This window comes from Bactrocera neohumeralis, unplaced genomic scaffold (assembly GCF_024586455.1).
Source record: "Bactrocera neohumeralis isolate Rockhampton unplaced genomic scaffold, APGP_CSIRO_Bneo_wtdbg2-racon-allhic-juicebox.fasta_v2 cluster11, whole genome shotgun sequence".
NCBI lineage: Eukaryota > Metazoa > Arthropoda > Insecta > Diptera > Tephritidae > Bactrocera > Bactrocera neohumeralis.
The window spans coordinates 17,768,894-17,790,717 of NW_026089624.1; the positions used below are offsets into that span (position 1 = coordinate 17,768,894).

General features: G+C 37.9%; 1 protein-coding gene across 4 annotated transcripts in view; it reads right to left on the reverse strand.

Annotated features, from left to right (window-relative positions):
* Positions 1–21,824, reverse strand: part of LOC126766094 (uncharacterized) — a 56,944-nt gene that overhangs the window by 14,341 nt on the left and 20,779 nt on the right. For 2 of the 4 annotated variants that reach the window (XM_050483857.1, XM_050483854.1), the window contains exons 4-12: positions 14,009–14,159; positions 13,230–13,316; positions 12,995–13,164; positions 12,563–12,916; positions 6,892–7,042; positions 6,520–6,826; positions 6,322–6,453; positions 896–1,138; positions 446–825 (exon numbers count right to left, since the gene is read on the reverse strand). In XM_050483857.1, the coding sequence (XP_050339814.1) occupies positions 446–825; positions 896–1,138; positions 6,322–6,453; positions 6,520–6,826; positions 6,892–7,042; positions 12,563–12,916; positions 12,995–13,164; positions 13,230–13,316; positions 14,009–14,159 (1,975 nt within the window). Of the gene's footprint in view, positions 1–78; positions 379–445; positions 826–895; positions 1,139–6,321; positions 6,454–6,519; positions 6,827–6,891; positions 7,043–12,562; positions 12,917–12,994; positions 13,165–13,229; positions 13,317–14,008; positions 14,160–21,824 lie in introns of those variants that run through there. The other 2 variants (XM_050483856.1, XM_050483858.1) reach the window with 2 other exon arrangements.

Below are 21,824 nucleotides of genomic sequence, written 5' to 3' on the forward strand. Positions count from 1 at the left end.
TAAATAAAAAAATTAAATGTTTTTTCGGGAGAGTGAGTCATAAGTAAAAAATGTATTTTAAATAAATGTATTTTATTCGTATGTAGCCTCCAAAATATTTGCTTATCAAAATTGAGGTTATTGAAAACACACCGAGGGTATCAAAGTGTAAGGTGTCATATTAAGAGACGGTGCTCGCGATAATACTTATATTCTGAATGTTCGTAAAAAGCTGACATTATAAAAGCCTTGTATGTAGATATCTAAGAATTCTACGAAATCCATAAAGTTTTTCATTAAACATTTAAATTCATACTATTCGCAATTTCTGTTTCGACTCATTACTGACTTAAAAGGAGAAGAATATTTTTGACATTAAAGTACGGCTCGGAGACATACCTTCAAATAAATAGTACAAATATGATAAATAATTTAACATCTTATAAATTTACATGCACCTACTTACATTGATGTACATGTTTCATTTCTTGGTTTTTTGTTGCTTTTTCAAGATACGAAATATCTGAATAATCGAAATGGTCCATTCGATGCGAGGACAAAGAATTCGATACACCCGTAGTAATGTCATCCAAATCATACGCTATTTTTTCGTTCAGTATTGATTTTGTTTTTTTTTGCGGTGTGGTGCCTGTTAATTTTAAATGACCTGCCTGGGCACCAGGTACTTGAATTTGTAAGCTTGCTGATAAAATAGCTGCTTTACCTAATATATTTGGTGAAGATTGTCGTCGCTCCACCATGTCAGAGTTTGTAATATTACCCTTACGACCATTTTGCCGTAACTTTTGTGTCATAGAGTGACGACCTGAATGCATATTCGAGCTCCTATAAAAATATTAAAGTTAACAACACAAATAATAAATTTAAATGAAGAATAAAATCAACATGAGATTACCGTTTTCCATCATCCGACCCATTTGTTGCTGCTTCTGTCAAACGACATGCATCATTGTCATGCATGACAGACTCACGTGTGTACAGACGTTTCGCAATTGTATTCAAGGATGGCAACGTACTTGGACAAACACCTACCACACTGCCGACAATAGAGGAAGATACATTGGAAGCAGAAGTTGTGGTCATTGGTGATAAGCTTTGCTCACTATTGTTTAACGAAGACCAAGAATTGCCTATATTACTATTATAAGCAAAAGTACAAAACAAAGATTAAGTTAGTTGTGGGACTCAAAAATTAGTTACGATATTTACATAAAAAAATTTCTTCTCACTAAACAATGAACATCACGTCATCGAAAAATATTTGAAGTATTTGTACACAATATATTGTAAATTAAATATTACAATATGAACTTAAGACACGTCCATAAGGTTATGAAACCTACATGCATACAAAAAACACAGGAAACGAATTTTAAAATACTCAAAAACGTTCGATTTCACCGAAGGAATAAACCCCTTCACAATTAAAACAAAACACAATTCCATAAAGGAACTGAATTTTGATCGTTCAGTTTGTATGGTAGCTATATGCTATAGTGATCCGAAATGGCCAGATGCCACAAATGTGCTAATTTTTGGGGAAAAACGTGTGCAAAATTTCAGATCGATATTTCAAACACTAAAGGACGAGTCCGCGCCTGTATGTATATACAGAATAAATCTAGTCATGTTATAATTACAACATTTTAAGGATTAAGAAAATGCAAATGTTAAGATCTTCTTCTTCTTAAATGGCGTAGACACCACTTACGCGATTATAGCCGAGTTAACAACAGCGCGCCAGTCGTTTCTTCTTTTCGCTACGTGGCGACAATTGGATATTCCAAGCGTAGCCAGGTCTTTCTCCACCTGGTCCTTCCAACGGAGTGGAGGTCTTCCTCTTCCTCTGCTTCCCCCGGTGGGTACTGCGTCGAATACTTTCAGAGCTGGAGTGTTTTCGTCCATTCGGACAATATGACCTAGCCAGCGTAGCCGCTGTCTTCTAATTCGCTGAACTATGTAAATGTCGTCATATATCTCATACAGCTCATCGTTCAATCGAATGCGATATTCGCCATAAATCTTTCGTAGAACTTTTCTCTCAAAAACTCGCAACGTCGACCCATCAGTTGTTGTCATCGTCCAAGACTCTGCACCACATAGCAGGACAGGAATTATGAGTGACTTATAGAGTTTAGTTTTCGTTCGTCGAGAGAGGACTTTGCTTCTCAATTGCCTACTCAGTCCGAACTAGCACCTATTGGCAAGAGTTATCCTGCGTTGGATTTCCAGGCTGACGTTGTTGGTGGTGTTTACGCTGATTCCAAGATAGACGAAATTATCTACAACTCGAATTATTTTCTCCAGCAGCAGGTTGAAAAAGTCGCACAATAAGGAGTCGCCTTGACTGAAACCTCGTTTGGTATCGAAAGAATCGGAGGGGTCCTTCCCGATCCTGACGGAGCTTTTCGTGTTGCTCAACGTAAGTTTACACAGCCATATTAGTTTTGCGGGGATACCAAATTCAGACATCGCGGCATAAAGGCAGCTACTTTTCGTGCTGTCGAAAACAGCTTTGAAATCGACGAAGAGGTGGGGTGTGTCGACTCTCCCTTCACGGGTCTTTTCCAAAATTTGGCGCATGGTGAATATCTGGTCGGTTATGGATTCTCCAAGTCTAAAGCCACACTGATAAGGTCCAATCAGTTTGTTGACGGTGGGCTTTAATCTTTCACACAATACGCTCGATAGCACTTTATATGCGATATAGAGGGGCTTATCCCACGGTAGTTGGCGCAGATTGTGGGGTCTCCCTTTTTATGGATTGGGCAGAGCACACTTAAATTCCAATCGGTGGGCCTGTTTTCGTCCGACCATATTTTACCATTGGCCCCCGACGCTTTGTTGTTCTTCAGGCGGGTAATTGCTATTCGAACTTCTTCATGGTCGGGCATTGTACGTTCACTGCCATTCAGCAGGCTGGAGAAGTGTTCCCTCCATAATCTAAGTATGTTCTAGGCATTGGTGACTAGATCACCTTTGGGGGTTCTACAAGAGTACGCTCCGGTTTTGAAACCTTCTGTAAGCCGCCGAGTTTTTTCGTAGAATTTTCGAGCATTACCCTTGTCGACCAGCTTATCAAGCTCTTCGTACTCACGCATTTCGGTCTCTTTCCTTGTCTGTCTGCAAATGCGTCTCGCTTCCCTCTTCAACTCTCGGTATCTGTCCCATCCCGCATGTGTTGTGGTCGATCGTAACGTTGCGAGGTAGGCAGTCTATTTCTCTCCGCTGCGACACGACACTCCTCGTCGTACCAGCTGTTCTTTTGCACTTTCCGAAAACCAATGGTTTCCGTTGCAGCTGTACGTAAGGAGTTTGAAATGCCGTCCAACAGTTCCCTTATACCGAGTTGTTGACGAGTGCTCTCAGAGAGCAGGAGTGCAAGCCGAGTAGAAAATCTTTCTGCTGTCTGTTGTGGTTGCAGCTTCTCGACGTCGAAACTTTATTGTGTTTGTTGACGTGCGCTTTTTGCTGCACAGAGGCGGGTGCGAATCTTGGTTGCAACAAGATAATGGTCCGAGTCGATGTTAGGACCTCGGAGGGTACGTACGTCTAGAACACTGGAGACTTGTCTTTCGTCTATCACAATATGATCGAACTGGTTGGTGGCTTTTCGATCCGGAGACAGCCAGGTAGCTTGATGTATCTTCTTGTGCTAGAATCTAGTTCCACAGAAAACCATATTTCGGGTCCCGGCGAAGTCAACCAGCCTCAACCCATTTGGGAATGTTTCATTGTGAAGTCTGAATTTACCGACCGTAGTGCAAAAGATACCTTCTTTGCCCACTCTGACGTTAAAGTCGCCAAGCACGATTTTGACATCGTGGCGGGGGCAGCTCTCATAAGCGTGCTCCAAGCGCTCATAGAAGGCATCTTTGGTCATATCGTCCGTCGTTTTCGTCAGAGATATGTTGAAGAACCTCGCTTTGATGCGGATTGTGGCCGGGGTGAATGATAGTACTCGGCGACGGAGTCTCTCTCCCACCACGAATCCAACACCAAAATTGCGCTCCTTTATATAGCCACTGTTTTAAATGCCACAAGTACCTACTCGTCTTTGTCCTTGTCCCGTAAATCGCATTTCTTGGACGGCGGTGATGTCAGCCTTTACTTTCGTGAGGACGTCAACGGACGGACATTCCAGGTCCTCAATTCGTAGTCCTTATTTCGTTTGCCATGGTCGGCATCAAAAGGGGGGTAAATGTTAAGATCAGTTAAAGCAAATGCAAGGGAATTGCTCAACTTTATTTTTTTACATTGAACAGCGACAATACTCTCTGAAAACAAAGCCCATTTACAACTTCTTAACCTTAAATATCACTTAAAAATGGTAAACACGTTAAATGGTTATAAAAGAGCATCGCCGCTTATTTGTTTCACCTGAGTGTGATGAGTGAAAAACAACAAGCTTTGAGTCACTATCTTTTGCTTGGGGTCAACGTTGTTCGGTGGAATCTGATTTTAATAGCAAATATAGTAAAATGATTTCCCGTCGAATTACTTTGCCGCTCTACAGTGTGGTAATATACAAGTACGGCCTATAGACTTATTTTATTATATCGTAAGCAAAATACATATTTCTCTCAAATTTCCAAACAATTTGACGCAAAAAACTCACACTCATTTCGCAGACGGTTTAGTGAAAATGTAAACCTAGGTATACAAAAAAACACCTGAACAAAAATGTTTTATAAACAAGTATATAACGCCTTACTTACATACATATTTTACGTTTCATAGGTATTGTATTTTACAAAACAGTATATAACTAAGCAAAATATAAATATATGTTGCAAACATGCTTAGTATTCCGTATAAAAGCTACCATTCCTAACAGTCTCGACTTTTTGTTAAGGTATGAATTTAAACCAGAGTTTAAGGCAATTTTCATTAATTTATTCATTCCACATAGCTTTGATCATATTTTTTACTCTCGCAACATGTAGCTACAAAGTATTACAGATTTGCTCACCTAGCAGTTGTTTGTATCACCTAAAAATAATCGATATAAATATAGGGTTATATATATATATATAAATGATCATGACGACGAGACAGGTCCGTCAAGCTGTAATATTTAGACCACCAGGAGATGGTTAGTGGTGCATACGGGCAAATCAACAAAAATTGCACAAAGTAAATGTATTTATTATTCTCTCCGACAGTTTGAAAACCGATAAAATCGGATTATAACCCCGCCAACTCATCAAATCTCAATTTTGTTAAAAACCTCTAAAATTCCGATAAATCAATAAATAAATGCATCAGCATTAAATTTTATACTGTAAATGAGGACCTTATAGAAGCCGATAGCCAAATCGGACTTTAACTATGTCATAACCAACCATTTAGTGATATCACATATCTCAGGATCTAATCCCCCAATTTTACCCAAATTCAGCTCATAACATTATACTGATATTCCCATATTATGAAAAGATTCGAAAACGGATTACAACTATTTGATTCTTGCACTTTCTAATATATAGTACAAACACAGCACCAGATGGTATATGTTACTATAGAATTAAACCTTGCTCAAATGGTGTGGCATCACCAAGTACGTGGACGCCAGCGCCTATTGCTAATTATTTACCTTTATACCGCATATATCAGTCAATATATGAGTTATCTTAATGAAACTGAGAAGACATGTTTTTCTAAAAACAGCGTATCTTTATGCCTTCAATGGATAAAATCGGAACAAATTTAAAATCCTTTTATTCCGTATATGGAAACTAGGGGTAATGTTTCCATATACCGAATAAAAGGATTTTAAACTTCCGGTTGCTTTTATTCCGCATACATATATCTGCCAATATTTAGAGTATCTTAGCAAAATTAACAACAAAATTATAATAAAGGATCTTATAGTTCTATGCCGAAAACTTTCGTAATTGATAAAGAAATTACCCCAGATGACATATACGACTATTATGTATAAAATTTATCAGTATTCTGGCAGTCCCTGTGCCGAATACGTCAGTCTATCTCATTTGAGTTTATTGTGTCGATTTTAATACCAATATCCCGTACATTAAGCAAAATATAGTAATGATCCTGAGTGAATCGACGACCTATAACATAAGTAAGTTGATAAGATATCAAACAGTATTACAAAGTTCTTTCGCAACATTTTTTGAAATAAAGTTTTGCAAACACCTAGCATTACGTCAGTAAAGTACACTGCTTTGTTCTGTAATTCATATAGAAAGACACGGATTTGTGCCATCATTCAGAATATTTGTTTACCAAATTGCGTGGATAAATAACCTTGACTCAAATATATAGTTCCGAATCTTTATTGTTCAAGTGTTTTACCTTATACTCTGTATGCGTTGCTCGCATATACTATAAAGCTTCTCCGGACACGCGTCCAGCATATGGGAGTATACAATATCAATTAGTTCGGCCGGCACCTTGAAGATTTCTTCATAATGATCAATCATAATTCTAAAAGCATATTTTATACTTTCAGTTGCAAGCACTGCTAGGTAAATTTTCTAAATAAAAGCCTACCTTACTACATTTATAGCATCATTCATAGACTCTTGTTCAATGCTGTTTCCACACGTCACATCTGACGAAGAGGTGTTTGATAAATTTGTACGCAGAATGTTAGGTGCAAAAACAGTTGCTAGATTGTTGCTATCCATTTTGTTACCGCAGACTTGTACATTACCATCGTGACCAATAACGTCGTCGGAGCAGGACGCAACCCTTGCTAAAAACTTAAATAAGACATAGAGGGTATCACGATGAGCCGCTGGAAGCAGTTTGACTAAATGGGATATTGCTTCTAACTGTAAGCGACGGTTACGTATTCCTATATGTATACAATAAGATTAATAACTGAAGCATACTATGAGTGCAACGCAGATTGTAAATTACTTTGAGTTTCTAAAAATGCTTTATACAGACCGCTGCACAACAACGGCTCTGGGAGATCGCGCAAGAATTCCTTTATCAACGTTGCAACATCGTGAGGGCAAGTTTCCTCACGAATATCAGTGACAGCATTCTTGTTAAAGTCTTCACGCATCTAAAAGGTTACCAAAATACAAAAGTATTTAAAAATTTATTATGGAACGAAATTGCACTAAATCTAGCTGACTTAAATACCGTACATGATTTTTCAAAAATTTAATTAATTTAAAGCTATGCTAAAGAGAATACGATTTTTGTGTCTGAATTTCTAATGGAATGCCTCCTTTGTGTGAATGATAACGAAAAAATTATTATTTATTGTGCAGAATATAGATTTTTTTCCTTATATGCAACATTAGTTACTTATTTTAATAATTATTATGACGAATTTATTAAAACACTAGAGGACCAGTCTACGCTTTACTGTGGCTGAAACATAGATGGTACTACTAATACCATCTATATGTTTTCTTGTCAGCCCCCACCTTTAAAAGATATATGTATATACAAATTTGACAACTATGTATGGAGGTATTTGTAAATGAGATATAGCATTAGAATATATGAACAATAAAGAATCATCAAAAACTTAAATAATTTAATTTTTATTTCCTAGAAACGACTTAATAAAATCTAAAACCTTCTTATTTGTTTAATCTAACGCAAAACAGAGTTCGCCGGGTCTTTTACATATAAATTTATTTTTTTTTATTGTAATTGTTTTTTTAATAATAAAATATTCAAATGATTCTTACAAACATGAATTTTTAACAAATTCTTATGATTTGAAATAAATTCTATTTGTATTTTGTATTTGTACTGTATTTATGAATTGTAATGAATTTTAACATAAAGAGATAAAAACTATTATATGTCCTTACCCTGGTTCCGTTCTTGAGTATAAATGGTGTAACTAACAAGACTTTCGTTTATATAAATAATAATATTCAAATGATTCCTACAAACATGAATTTTGAACAAATGCTTATGATTTGAGATGTAATTTTTATACTCTTGCAACCAGTTGCTACAGAGTATTATAGTTTTGTTCAACTAACGGCTGTACTTATCACCTAAAACTAATCGAGATGGACCACGCCCATGGAGGATGCCACACCCACAAATCGCCATTAACCGAAAACCTATGACGTGCCATAACTAAGCAGTAAATTTAGATATAAAATTCATATTTGGCACAGGGAATCGTAGTACCCAGGGGCATCTGCGGGAAAAAGTTTTGAAAAAGTGGGCGCGGCCCCGCCCTTTACTAAGTTTAACGTGCATATATTCGTTCAGCACAATATTACAAGAACTCCTACCTATAGTGTGATAATGGACGAAATCGGATGAAAACCCCGTTCACTCCCCGTATAACGGTATTGTTTAAAACTACTAAAAGCGCGATAAATCAATAACTAAATGCACCAGAGACGCAAAAACTTGCCGCTGTCGGATAGTATGACAAGGCTTTATAGGACTCGGGGTATAAATTGGATGATGGGCGTTGCAGCGCCTACTTTTTGGTGAAATCCCATATCTCGGGACCCGACTGCCCGATTTGCACAAAATTTGGTATGTGGTATTTTTTTATATTTCTTAGACACGTTATGAAAATGAGCGAAATCCGCACATAGCACAATTTTTAATTCTACTCCATTTTTTTACTTTCCAGTACACAAATCAAGAAGAAATTAATATAACGGGATTAAACTTTGCACGAATAATGTCTTAAGTGTATGCCACCTTATGATCGAAAATGTTCAAATCCAACAAAATCTGTTCAAACCCCTAGGTACCGAATGTTTATATCCCGGTACCTATAGTTGATTTTTGATCGAAAATAAGTCAATTATATGTTATGAGTGAGCTGAAATTCAGGGATAGTACTCCTCTGACAATGGTATGTCTGTATGTTAAAAATGAATGATGACTTTAGACTGCTTATATCGGCCAATATTTGAGTTATCTCAATGAAAATTACTGAACAGGTTTTACTCATATCAGTATATCTTTGTACCTATAATAGATACATAAGAGCGTAAAACTTGACTTAATCCCAATATAACTCTTATCAGGATTTTCGAACATCCGGCTGACTTTGCTCTAGTTTAGTTTTTTAGTATGTTGTATTGGGAAAAATAGATAAAAATCAGCTCGATACTACCTCAACTGCCATATATTACTTATAATGGTTTTCGTTTTTACAACAAACCTTACATATACTATGTGTGTGTCAGTATAAGAGTTTTACGTAGCATATGTATTTATAAAAATGCTTGGATTTCGATCCTGAGGTTGACGTTTTACACCATAAAGTATTTTTATGGCTTTGATTCTTGTAAGTTGCAAGAGTAAAATATGTCGATTGCACCCGAACTTAGTCCTTTCTTACTTGTTGTATTTATGAATTGTATTGAATTCTAATATAAAGGGACAAAAAGATTCTTTGTCCTTACCCTGGTTCTAAGCTACCTTCCCACCAATTTTCAGCCAAATCGGTTCAGCCGTTCGTGAGTTATAAATGGTGTCACTAACACGACTTTCTTTTATTCATTTAAGTTTTAAATTCAAAAAGCTCAAGTTTATTTAAAGTCCAAAATGGATAAAATCGGTCCATAGGAGAAAATTGTGGCCCACTTTATATATACATGCACTGGGTTGGGTACGAAATGCTGTACTATACAATATTCTGTTTACAAAATCCTGTATGCGAAATTCTGTATTTAAAAATTCTGTATCTAAAATTATGTATTTCAAAATTTTGTAAAAAATATTCTGTACTGACGAAATTCTGTATTGACAAAATTCTGTATTTACTTAATTCTGTAAATAAATGATAAGAAATACAAAGAATTTTATAAAAAAGTGCGCACTTTTAAATTAAAAAGAAGTAAAAAGCAAAACAGAGATAAAGAGAAATACAAGCAAAACCAGGTAGGTTATTCTGTATTTACGTAATTCTGTAAATAAATGAAATGAAATAAATAAATGTAATTCTAAACAAAATTTCAATGCAGTGATGTCCCTAAACTAGTTAGTACACCGTGAGTAAGTACAACAAAGCTGATGATCACTACGCTGCAATGGTAATATAGCTGTTAGTGTAGACTGGAAAAACTTCTTGGAAAAGTATCTTTTTTGAAAAAAATAGCAAAAAATATTTGTTTTTAATCTAATTATATATGTACTACTTTTTCGTACTTGAAATACTCATTTCTTATTTTTTGCATACATATGTACTTATCGTTTGAATTAATATTGAAGTCTTTTGTTTGTTGTATTGTTATTTTGGACTTAAAATTCTCATTTATTTTTCCTTGTATAAATATGGCTTAAGTTAATATTGGAGTTTATAAATCTTTTGCGTTTCTTAAATACTAATTGTTTTTATTGATAAGATTTACGACTATTTAATAGCAACTCACTTGGCACATGAAATTATCAAATAAAAAACAGTCAATACACCATTTTTTCAATACAGAATTTTATCAATACAGAATTTTTTTAATACAGAATTTTGTCAGTGCGGAATTTCGCTTTTACAGAACTTTGTAAATACTACAGAATTTCGCGACGTTAGTTTTCAGAATTTTGTACGAAAAGAATTTCGATATACAGCTTTTTGTAGGGATCCCACATGCACTACATAAATTGAAATCTACCTCTTCATCTATTAGACAATCTAGATTGACCAATAACTGCAATGCAGCCATATTAATAACAGCCAAAGAACAATTAGATCATATGTTGCTAAAATAATTAAATCCATATATCGGCAAGGTTAACGGGGAAATTTTCGGTTAGCAAACTAATAATATAATATAAACACTAAACGGGCTTTCAACGTAAATAATGAAATATCTTAATCTTCTTTTTCATTAGCTTCATTAAGGTCTAAATAAGAACCGTACTAGTTCAACTATCAACTCTAACACTAAATAATTAGCTTCTTCTTCTTATGCACTACAACCATGAGTCGTTCTGGGTCGAGGTTACTCCAGTTGTACATCCTAAAGCAAGACTGGTCACAATGTACTTGTTCCCTCCATTGGATGTGTGAGATCTTTTGTTGTCCACCCATGGGTCTGGAATCGAAGGGTCTTTTCACTGGATCATCAACTTCCAAACGAATTGCATGCTTATACAGTTAGTGGTTTCATTATATTGCTGTTGGAGAAAAACATTCGAGCTGCAGAACTTAATTGAACAGGCACAATATTTTAAAAGAGTTGCTGCTGGCGTATGCCTATGATATTGATATCATTGGCCTCAACACCTCCAGATTGGACAAGGAAGCAAAGCAAATGGGTCTAGCAGTGAACGAGGGCAAGACCAGATATCTCCTGTGATCAATCAAACAGTCGTCGCACTCGTGGTTTGGCGCGCACGTCACTGTTGACAGTCATAACTTTGAAGTCTTAGATAATTTCGTCTATCTTGGAACCAGTATAAACACCAACAATAATTTCAGCCTCGAAATCTAGCGCAGAATAGCTCTTGCGAACAGGTGATACCTCAGACTGAATAGTCTAATGAGAAGTAAAGTCCTCTCTCGACGAACAAAAACCAAACTCTATAAGTCACTCATTGTTGTCGTCCTGCTATATGGTGCAGAGGCATGAACGATGACAACAACTTATGAGTCGAAGTTGCGAGTTTTCGAGAAAAGGTTCTGCGAAAGATTTATGGTCCTTTGCGCGTTGGCCACGGCGAATATCGCATTCGATGGAACGATGAGCTGTATGGAGATATACGACGACATTGACATAGTTCAGCGAATTAAAAAAGACAGCGGCTATGCTGGCAAGGTCATGTCGTCTGAATGGACGAAAACCAGCTCAGAAAGTATTCGACGCAGTACCCACCGGGGAAGCAGAGGAAGAGGAAGACCTCCACTCCGTTGAAAAGACCAGGGGACGGCTTTAATGATCTTGCGAAGAACAATTATCTCGTATGTTTTCAAGGTTTTCTCATCTCGGGTCGGCATCGTTTGTGTTTTGCGCCGTTTATTAGGACGGGAATGATAACGGATTTATAGAGTGCATGTTCGTTAAGAAAGAGATATGCTTCCAATTGTCTACCTATCCTAAAGTAGGAGCTATTGGAAATAATTATTCTGCGCTTTATATTCAGCTGTATAGATGCCAACAGTGAGGTAGTTCCCAAAAACGTGGGAAATCTTTGTGTGTTCCCTCCAGATACTTTGTCTTGTCATCGTTCACCACAATACTAACCTCGTTCGCTTCTACGTTAAAAAAGGCTGCACTGACAGATCGGTTTTAAAGACCTACAAAGTCAGTATCATCCGAGAACTTCAGTATTATTGTTCTAACATTATATTGATGAAAAAAAGCGAGAGATTATCACCCTGTCCAAAATATTATCCGGTATCGAACACCCCGAAAAGATCCTTCTTGATTTTGACGGAGATGATGGTTGTGCTCAAAATGCTTCACTGATAGAAGTAATTTTAAACTGCAGAATTTAAGATTCGTTGGAGCGCAGCATATGGGTGCTTAACTTAAAAATATAACAATTACTTTATATTAACCTATAAATAAATGTATGAACTACAATAATTCGATTAAATATTGAATAATCTGAAACTATATTTTTATATGTGAATATTTATTACCTGTTTAACTCGCTTCTTGGATGTGCTCACACGAAATAGTCCAACCTTGTGTAATCCGTGCTCTTCAAGATATTTTATGCAAGATGTTATGAAAGTAGGCACTTGCAAAGCATTTTGATTGGCTATTTCACTCTGCTCCTTAAAATAAGATGGATCCTGCAGGTCTAACTCTTGACTATGACGCCTTATATCAGATTGGCTGCGTGAAATCTGCTTCTGCATTGATGACAGGTTGCCAAAATAACCGGTGCTCGATTTGGTACTGCTCGCTCGGCCACTATGACAATTGTTATCACTACTAAGCGAAGTTACCAAAGAAAATGTGCTCGAGGGCAAGCTTTCATAAGACCGCACCTATATAAATAAGTTTAGTACTTATACCTTTAAGCGTAAAGCTTACTATTTCCATTGAGGAATATTTTTCTTGCTTACATTTTCATCCAATTTATTTGTTACCGCATTCGAACTACCACCACGAAATAGTGCTGCTAATGAGTTGCGCGAACCACGATCAGTTGATGCCTTCAAGTTGTTTCCCCGTTTCTTATCATTGATGACACACCATTCCAAGGAGTTACCAAATAAACCGGGTCCACCTTGCTCTTGCCAAAATAAAATAGGGAAAATTTCAGAAAAAATTATTAACTAACTTAAGGAGCAGACGTACTTTGGTCCTCTTTTTTACTAACATCAAAGAAACTGGTAGTCATCGCTTTCTTCTTGGCCAGAACCCTTCGCTTCTGTGGTTTACTATCTAAATGTAATTGAAAACATTAAATGTTAAATTTTTAACTGTCTCTATCTATAATACTATTTGCATGAGAACTATAGGTACTAAATATTTATTTTTAGTTTTGAGTTTCGAGCAATTACTCAGTGTACAGACTTAATACGGAAATCTGAACATATAAACAAATTATTGATGGATCTTGAAATGAAACGAATTAGCTGAAACCCCATAAATTTTCAAGGTCAGAGGAAAAAAGTCTACATGACAGGAAATCACATGATGGTCCATGCCATCTTACATATATATCTCACTTCGAAAGACGTGGTCGTCTTACTTTTACACGTTATTATAACTAAAGCTGAGCCGTCAATGCAGTATTTTTGGAATTTGGTACTCAAAAACAGGAATAATTGAGTCAAAACAGCTCTAAACGCCACTGCATTTTGTACCTTTACATTGAGTACATGAAAGGCCCCAGCAGCACATTAATCTTAGTGTTCACTAATTTTAGAACGTATAGCTCTGCACATTGCGGCTGGTAAAAAAGAGTTATATGAACCATATAAATTCCAAAATATCACTGTTAGTTTTCATTTCAAGTAGATGATATTAGTCCATCATATCAGTTGGCAAAGGCATACATTGTTTATATATTTATTTTTCAAATATATTAATTATAGCGATATAAGATTAGTGAACAGTACTGTTGTGCCTACTTAATAAGACATTAACTCCAATATTAAGTTCGTTTATCTTTTCAATCGCAACACGTTGTAAAATTTTCGCTTCAATGTCAGTCAGATTTTGCAAGCATGAATCTTGTATTACAATAAAATCGCCGTTCTCTGAAGTCCAACTGCACTTTTCCTAAAAAAGAAAATATCATGAATTAGTTTCATATCCGAAATTAAACTTGGTTTAAGTGTTCTTTGTTTTCATAGTAAGGATTATGCTTTGTATGACATCGGAAAAATAGGTAGACAGTTACGTCGAACTCGGTCGAGTGTCAAAACCTCCCAAATGGGAGATTTTAATTCAAATTCAGATGAATTTTCGAAATAATTTCAATATTAAAAATATATTGGAACCTGTAAATTTTTGGGGTAGGACCTTACGCTATTCATAGAAACAAATAAATTGGTCGTTGATAACTGGAGAGTGTCCGACGAACTAACATTGTCAGATCACTCTGAATACTCTTCAGCATTCGTGACAAATCCAATATCGAAACCTTAGAAAAACAGCGTGTTAGAAATTTTCCAGATAACAATGAAATAACAAACTCAAGAATAAAATCAACAATGTTTAAAAATTAAATGAAAAGATGGAGTAGTTACAAAAGATCTTAACTACCTCGTTCATCCATACAACACCGTTAACGCTTCTCAAAAAGTGGATGTCAAGGGATAGGAATGTCGACTCTGAGATGAGATTTTACACAGATATACTCCGCGTATATTCTTATAATATATGTATAATATACGCGCTCGTTCGTGCTCTCGCGACAGATGAGATTACATACCTATACATATGTATACTCAGACAGAGAACATAAAGACATAGAGAAGGTGCAAATTGAATTCTGTATGATGTTCGATTGAACGGCTAACAGAACTTATAAGATTGCGATGCAGAATTTCACCATTCTCGCTGCTATTTAGCAGAAATGAGCACGTTCTCTGACAGAAATATATGTAAAACGACTGAATTCATGCGAGAATGAATAAAGATAAATGCTTTGAAGAAAAATATACAAAGTCATACAAAGAATGTAAAGAAGCATTCTCTGAGTCACATATGCGTGATTTATCTTGTATCATATGAACCATTTTTTTCAGAAAAATTATAAAAATTTTAATTTTTTTACAAAATCATGAAAAACTAGGTAAAAAATAATTTAATTACATATTTTAATTTTTTAATTATTTCAAAAAAGTTATATTTATACATAATTTCTTCAAAGAAAATTGTTGAGCTTCATGAAATATGCATATTCGCATTATTTCGTTATCATTTCCATATTTGCACCAATAGAATTTCTATGGCTTATAAGTAAGTACATATATTATTTCTTTGGCACATTTGTCTGTATGTTTACGAAAGCAAAGCGAGCCACGTACATATCTACATCATTCATAATAACAAATGTCGCACGCATCTTTCGCATCTCCGTTGTCGGTCAACCAATGGCCGAAACTGGCGTTTTGTCAAAGAGTCAAGTGCTGAACACATTGAGCACGACAGACTGCAAGCGACATCTGTCAAATATTAAAATACACACGTTCTTAAGGACACAGTTATGTAGTTGTGCAGCTGCCTCAATACCTGTGTCCCTAAGAACGTGTGTATTCTAATATTTGACAAATGTCGTTTGCAGTCTGCCGCGCTCATTGTGTTCAACACTTGTGTGTTGATAGAAAATCCAAGCTGTGCCGAAAAAAATAAACGAATGGCCGCCGATTGTCAACGCTTCCCTTGCCGCTGTAACAGCTTTGCCTACAAACGTGCGAAAATATGTATGTATGTATACGTATGAGCGTGAATACATATTGACGCAGATTTTTGCGAGTCACGGAAAAATATTTTAGATTAACAAATATTATAAATCGACAACAGCTATGTTGCCACTTTTTCACTTCTTTCTTAGAACAAACACCAGAAAGTTGTTCAATTTGTGATTTGCTGGGGTGCTCAGGGAGATGTTACGGCGTCTGTTTTTATGAATGAAGCGAGGTCGCTTGAGGAATATGCGCCTGCATTTAGGAATGAAATCGTTTTTGTTATAAAATTTACTACATTTGGGCTTCGCCAATTTGGTTGCCATATTGGCTTGTGATGCTTCTGCTATTTGAGACAATGTTATTTTTGTAGAACAATGTTTCAATTTTTTGTTGGTGTCATATTCTTGTGTACGCATATGTATGTTTTTATGCTTGTGCATTATTTGTTCGGAAGTGTATACAAATATATGTATGTACATATAAGTATAAATGAATTATATGAACATGCAGATCAATCCGCGCACATGTAATTAATATATTGATAAGTGATAAAATCGTGATTTGAATTTCTGAATGCGCACATGCGTATACATGCAATCATATGAGCAGATAATAAGATTAATACGATAGACGATATATTCATATGTTGTTGTGATAAATTCAATTTCTATTACTAAGAAACGTAATACAAAAATATTTATTAGTATAGTATATTATGTAGAAATCAAATAAAATTATTAAATATGCAAGTCCAAATTGGCTATAAATATTACTATTCATGCATTCATACAAAATTGTACTCATATCATAATTATGTTTACATGCTAATATACAAATGCCGACGGCAAACGCAAAAGTATAAATTTGCATACATTGCGATTGCCTGGTTCAAAACAAAAATTGAAGCATGAAAATATCACAATGCTGTGGTTGGGAGTATCATCATGGGCATGCATAGATATATCGGGTGATTTTTTAAGAGCTTGATAACTTTTTTAAAAAAAAAACGCATAAAATTTGCATCATCGGTTCTTTATTTGAAACGTTAGATTGGTTCATGACATTTACTTTTTGAAGATAATTTCATTTAAATGTTGACCGCGGCTGCGTCTTGGGTGGTCCATTCGGAAAGTCCAATTTTGGGCAACTTTTTCGAGCATTTCGGCCGGAATAGCCGAATTTCTTCGGAAATGTTGTCTTCCAAAGCTGGAATAGTTGCTGGCTTATTTCTGTAGACTTTAGACTTGACGTAGCCCCACAAAAAATAGTCTAAAGGCGTTAAATCGCATGATCTTGGTGGCCAACTTACGGGTCCATTTCTTGAGATGGATTGTTCTCCGAAGTTTTCCCTCAAAATGGCCATAGAATCGCGAGCTGTGTGGCATGTAGCGCCATTTTTTTCAAAAGATGCTGTTGGACGCAACGTTACGGTGAATGGCGATCGCTATCGTTCGATGCTAACAAACTTTTTGTTGCCAAAAATGGAAGACTAAACTGAACTTGGTTGACATGTGGTTTCAACAAGATGGCGCTACATGCCACACAGCTCGCGATTCTATGGCCATTTTGAGGGAAAACTTCGGAGAACAATTCATCTCAAGAAATGGACCCGTAAGTTGGCCACCAAGATCATGCGATTTAACGCCTTTAGACTATTTTTTGTGGGGCTACGTCAAGTCTAAAGTCTACAGAAATAAGCCAGCAACTATTCCAGCTTTGGAAGACAACATTTCCGAAGAAATTCGGGCTATTCCGGCCGAAATGCTCGAAAAAGTTGCCCAAAATTGGACTTTCCGAATGGACCACCTAAGACGCAGCCGCGGTCAACATTTAAATGAAATTATCTTCAAAAAGTAAATGTCATGAACCAATCTAACGTTTCAAATAAAGAACCGATGAGATTTTGCAAATTTTATGCGTTTTTTTTTAAAAAAGTTATCAAGCTCTTAAAAAATCACCCGATATAAAGATGATGTATATACTACTATATATTACAAAATCGACGGTGATTTTGCACGAAATGTCTCTGTTATGACCTTCTGCAAGAAGAAATCAGTGTCGTTTCGGCCATTTCCAAATTGTCATGATCTGTAATTATTTCCATTGTATTCAGTAAAGTTTAAAGGTTAATTTTCCCACTTGCAATTTTTCAAGCGCTTTTGCCATTTTATGGTCGTAATAATCGTTCACCTGTGCTCGCTATTCGTCGAATTGTTAAAAATTTTTAACGCACATTTTCTTTACATAATTTTCAAGTGTCAATAAGACGAAGAACCGCTGATGTTATGAAATTTAGCCAAGTGCTGCCGAAAAAGTACTAGCAGAGATAAAGAAACGTCCAACTCCTCTCTCACTGGAAGTGATAGAACAATTGCTAAACGTCAAAACCTCCTGAACTTTGACAGTTGATCGAGTTCAGACGGTTTTGACGTTTAACAATTGGAAACGAGCTATGGCCAGATTGAAATCTTACCAAAAAAATATATAAATGGAGTGATTTGTTGCATTGTTCAAGACCACTTATAAAAAATGTAAAGCAATGAAAATTACATAAATTTGTGAAATTTAAAGGTATTTGATGAAACGTTTTGTAATTTGAAGCATCATAGTATTATTTTCAATGGAAAATGATTAAAAACATTTAATGATTGAGAGCTAACAAGCTTAAACCCTTTTATTGGGTATTAAAATGTCAAAAGTCAGTTGTTCTAATATACTTTAGAAAGATTTAAATAGTTTCTCCATATAACAAATAACCACTATATAGTAATTTTTATTCGTACTAAATGTTGGGTGTTTTAATTTAAATGCCCAAAAATTATTATTTTGTTCAATCTGGCCATATTGGAAAATGTTATAAAAAACGCTTATTTTGAGGCGCTCTCACACTGGAATAAGTTGAACATTCCTTTATTCCTGGTACTAGATAGCAAGCTTGATAATTTTTTCGTTACTTAGTAACGTCAATTCGGCTGTTTGTATTGCGTTTTTGCTTAAAAAGTTCATTTGATTCACTGCGAAAATATACATTTGCTGCTCAATAGACAATAATTTTTGAAATTTTTTTCTAAAGTAAGTATATGGGATGTAGAGCAGGTCGCCTCCACGCTGGTGCATCCTGGGTAATGCTAAATGGCCTGCGGCCTTCACGGCCTTACAACTCCTAGACGACTTTAGAATTGAACTGGTTTTAGACTAGGTTAAACTTATTTGGATCTGGTTGAACCCTGGGCTGGTGGTGGCGACATTCTGGCACCTGAGTATGATGAGGTGACACCCATCAGAAATGGCTGCTGGGCTAATTTCGCAACTTCCTCCGTCCCGTTAAAACCATGGAAGGCCTCAGAGTACGTTCCCCCCCTCGTCGTTAAGTTGGCGTGGTAGGTGTAAGTTGAGAGGACTCCTTCTTTACGCTGGTCGGCTCCGAACGTACTGCCTCATAAAGGCGTACGTCAACCCTCGCCTTGGCCTCGTCACAGAGATAACCTTGGGACCATAAAAGGCGACTACCTTCCGGGGGACGGATAGCGGCTCTGAGTGGGGACCCTTTTCAGCATGGACCTCCTCATCAGGCGGCAGAATGGGGGGGAGCCGGCGCAAAACCGCCGGCAAAAGAGGTAGTGAGGGATGGAGCCTTCGTGCACGGCGGAATCGCTAGCACTAGCAGAGAAACTTCTGCTAAAATTATGAAGGGATCCACAGGGGGCATTAGCAGGGGAGCTTTAGCTAGAAAGCTGAAGTCGGACCGTCGACTGGCAGCAAAAATCGTAGAGCGCTACGGGGGCAAGCATGCTGGTCAGGTATCTGAGCAAAATGGGCTAAGAAGGTCCTGAGTGAGAGCGAGACCGATAGGGCACGACTCGAAGCGAAGAGACCCGATTCAGCAGTTAAGCGGCAAAGGTCGCATGACGAAGAAACCTCCCTTGGTAAGAAACCACGAACGGGGGCTGCGCCAACTTTTAGCGAAATCGCTAAAAGCGCTAGCTCAAGAGTGCTTGGTGTACTAGACCGCAGCAGGGAGGACGGTGCCATCTCTCACGAAGAGTGGAAAAGAATAGCGGCAGCTATTTCGTCAGTCTTCTTCAAGGTCGTTAAGAGAAACCCGGGACCACTCTGGTTGGCATCATGGGCTGCATAAGCTGACAAGGTGTGCCGATGAAAGATCGGCCATCTTATATAAGGAGGCAGTATCTCAGGTGGGGGAGGTTTGGAAGGGAGCCAGACTGGAGGCCGTGGACAAAGCGGACCTTCCTCTTCGCCCTTCGGCTCGCGTCTGGCTGCCGGCTGAACCTTCCAATGCAAACGTGATTGGGGAAATCCTCAAGTACTGCAACCCCTCTCCCCCCACGCATGACTGGAGGGTTATAAGGTTGGAGAGAACCGATGAACCATATCGGAAAGCGTTGATAATGCTTAACGAGGTCGATGGTCAAGCGACCATAGAAAACGACCCAAACCTCTCAGACGTGGCGAGTTCTGAAGGCGGTTCGTCGATTGGCGATTCCGTCTTCAGCATCGAACAACTGTTTGAGGAGGTGAGGGGGAGGAGGTTCTGGACCTCCAGAGCAGAGGGAGACCTCAATGGTGGACTATGGAGCTCTCGGAAATTAGGGCGTCTTGTAGACGCTTATTTAACAGGGCCCGCAGGAGCGGGTTATCTGACGACTGGGCGTTGTATAAGACAGGACTTTCGATATACAAGTCCGAGTTAAGAAAGGCTAAAAGGATCTCGTGGAAGTGCTTCTGCGAAAAAGTGGAGAGCTGTCACGAGTCCTCTAGATTCAGGCGCATTCTCGCAAAAAACCTTGTGTCCCTGGGGTATCTCAAGGATGTAAATGGGAAGTGGGCCCTGAGCAGTGAGGAGGACTTCAAATGCTCCTTGATGTTCACTTCCCTGCTGACTGCACTGCCTTTGCCGACCTTCTGGATGAGCGACAGTTGACATGGGCGATCAATTCGTTCAAACCGTTCAAGTCCCCGGGACCGGACGGCATCATACCAGCGCAGCTGCAGCAGGCTGTTAAGGTGTCATGCAGCTGGTTTGCTACCGATCTATCCGAACTGCATCAGATTAGGTTACATCCCGCAGACGAGTCAAAGTTACGTTCTTCCCGAAGGCTGGCAATGTCACGGTCAGTTTCACATGCGATGGACTGGTATTTAAGGAGTCGCATTCCGAGAGACTACCTATCAGGAGCGCAACAGGCGTATCGTAAAGGCAGGTCGGTGGACACTGCCCTGCACACTATCGTGTCGTGGCTGGAGGAAGCCATCGAGGCTAAAGATTTCGCTGTTGGGACCTTTCTTGATATTGAGGGAGCTTTCAACAATGTCTTGCCGAAGGCAGTTATAACTGCTCGAGAGGGTCTTGTGGTTGAATCGAACCTCAAGCACCTCATCTTCAGTCTTCTGTGTGACAGAGTGGTCGAAACAGAATAGGGCAGGCGCAATGTGAGCAGGGAACCCCTCAGGGCGGGGTTCTTTCTCCTCTTCTATGGATCCTAGGCGTTAACGACCTTCTTAAGAAACTAGAGGATTTGGGCTGCCGGGTGATTTCCTATGCAGACGATGTAGCACTTATGGTCAAAGGAAAGTTCCTTAACCGTATACGAGCTGGCGCAGGGATATCTCGGCGTTGTAACAAAATGGGCGGTCGGAAGTGGACTCGCCATCAACCCGAATAAAACAGAAATGGTTTCATTCAGTAGAAGTTATAAGATCCCAGTGGCACCGTTGCCGCAAATGGGATGTATTCGCCTGCAACCGGCGGATACAGTGAGTCTAGTACTCATCCTGGATAAGAAGCCTTCATGGAAGCCGAACATCGAGGAGAGAGCCAAAAAGGCATCGATTGCCCTTTACTGCTGTAGAGGAGCTATTGGCAAAAGGTGGGGCCTCTCACCGAAGGTGGTCCTCTGGCTCTATGATACCATAGTAAAGCCCATAATGTTTTATGGAGTCTTTATGTGGTGGAGGGCTTTACAGAAGACCACACTTGCTAAGAAGCTCGAAAGCGTTCAACGGGCTGCGC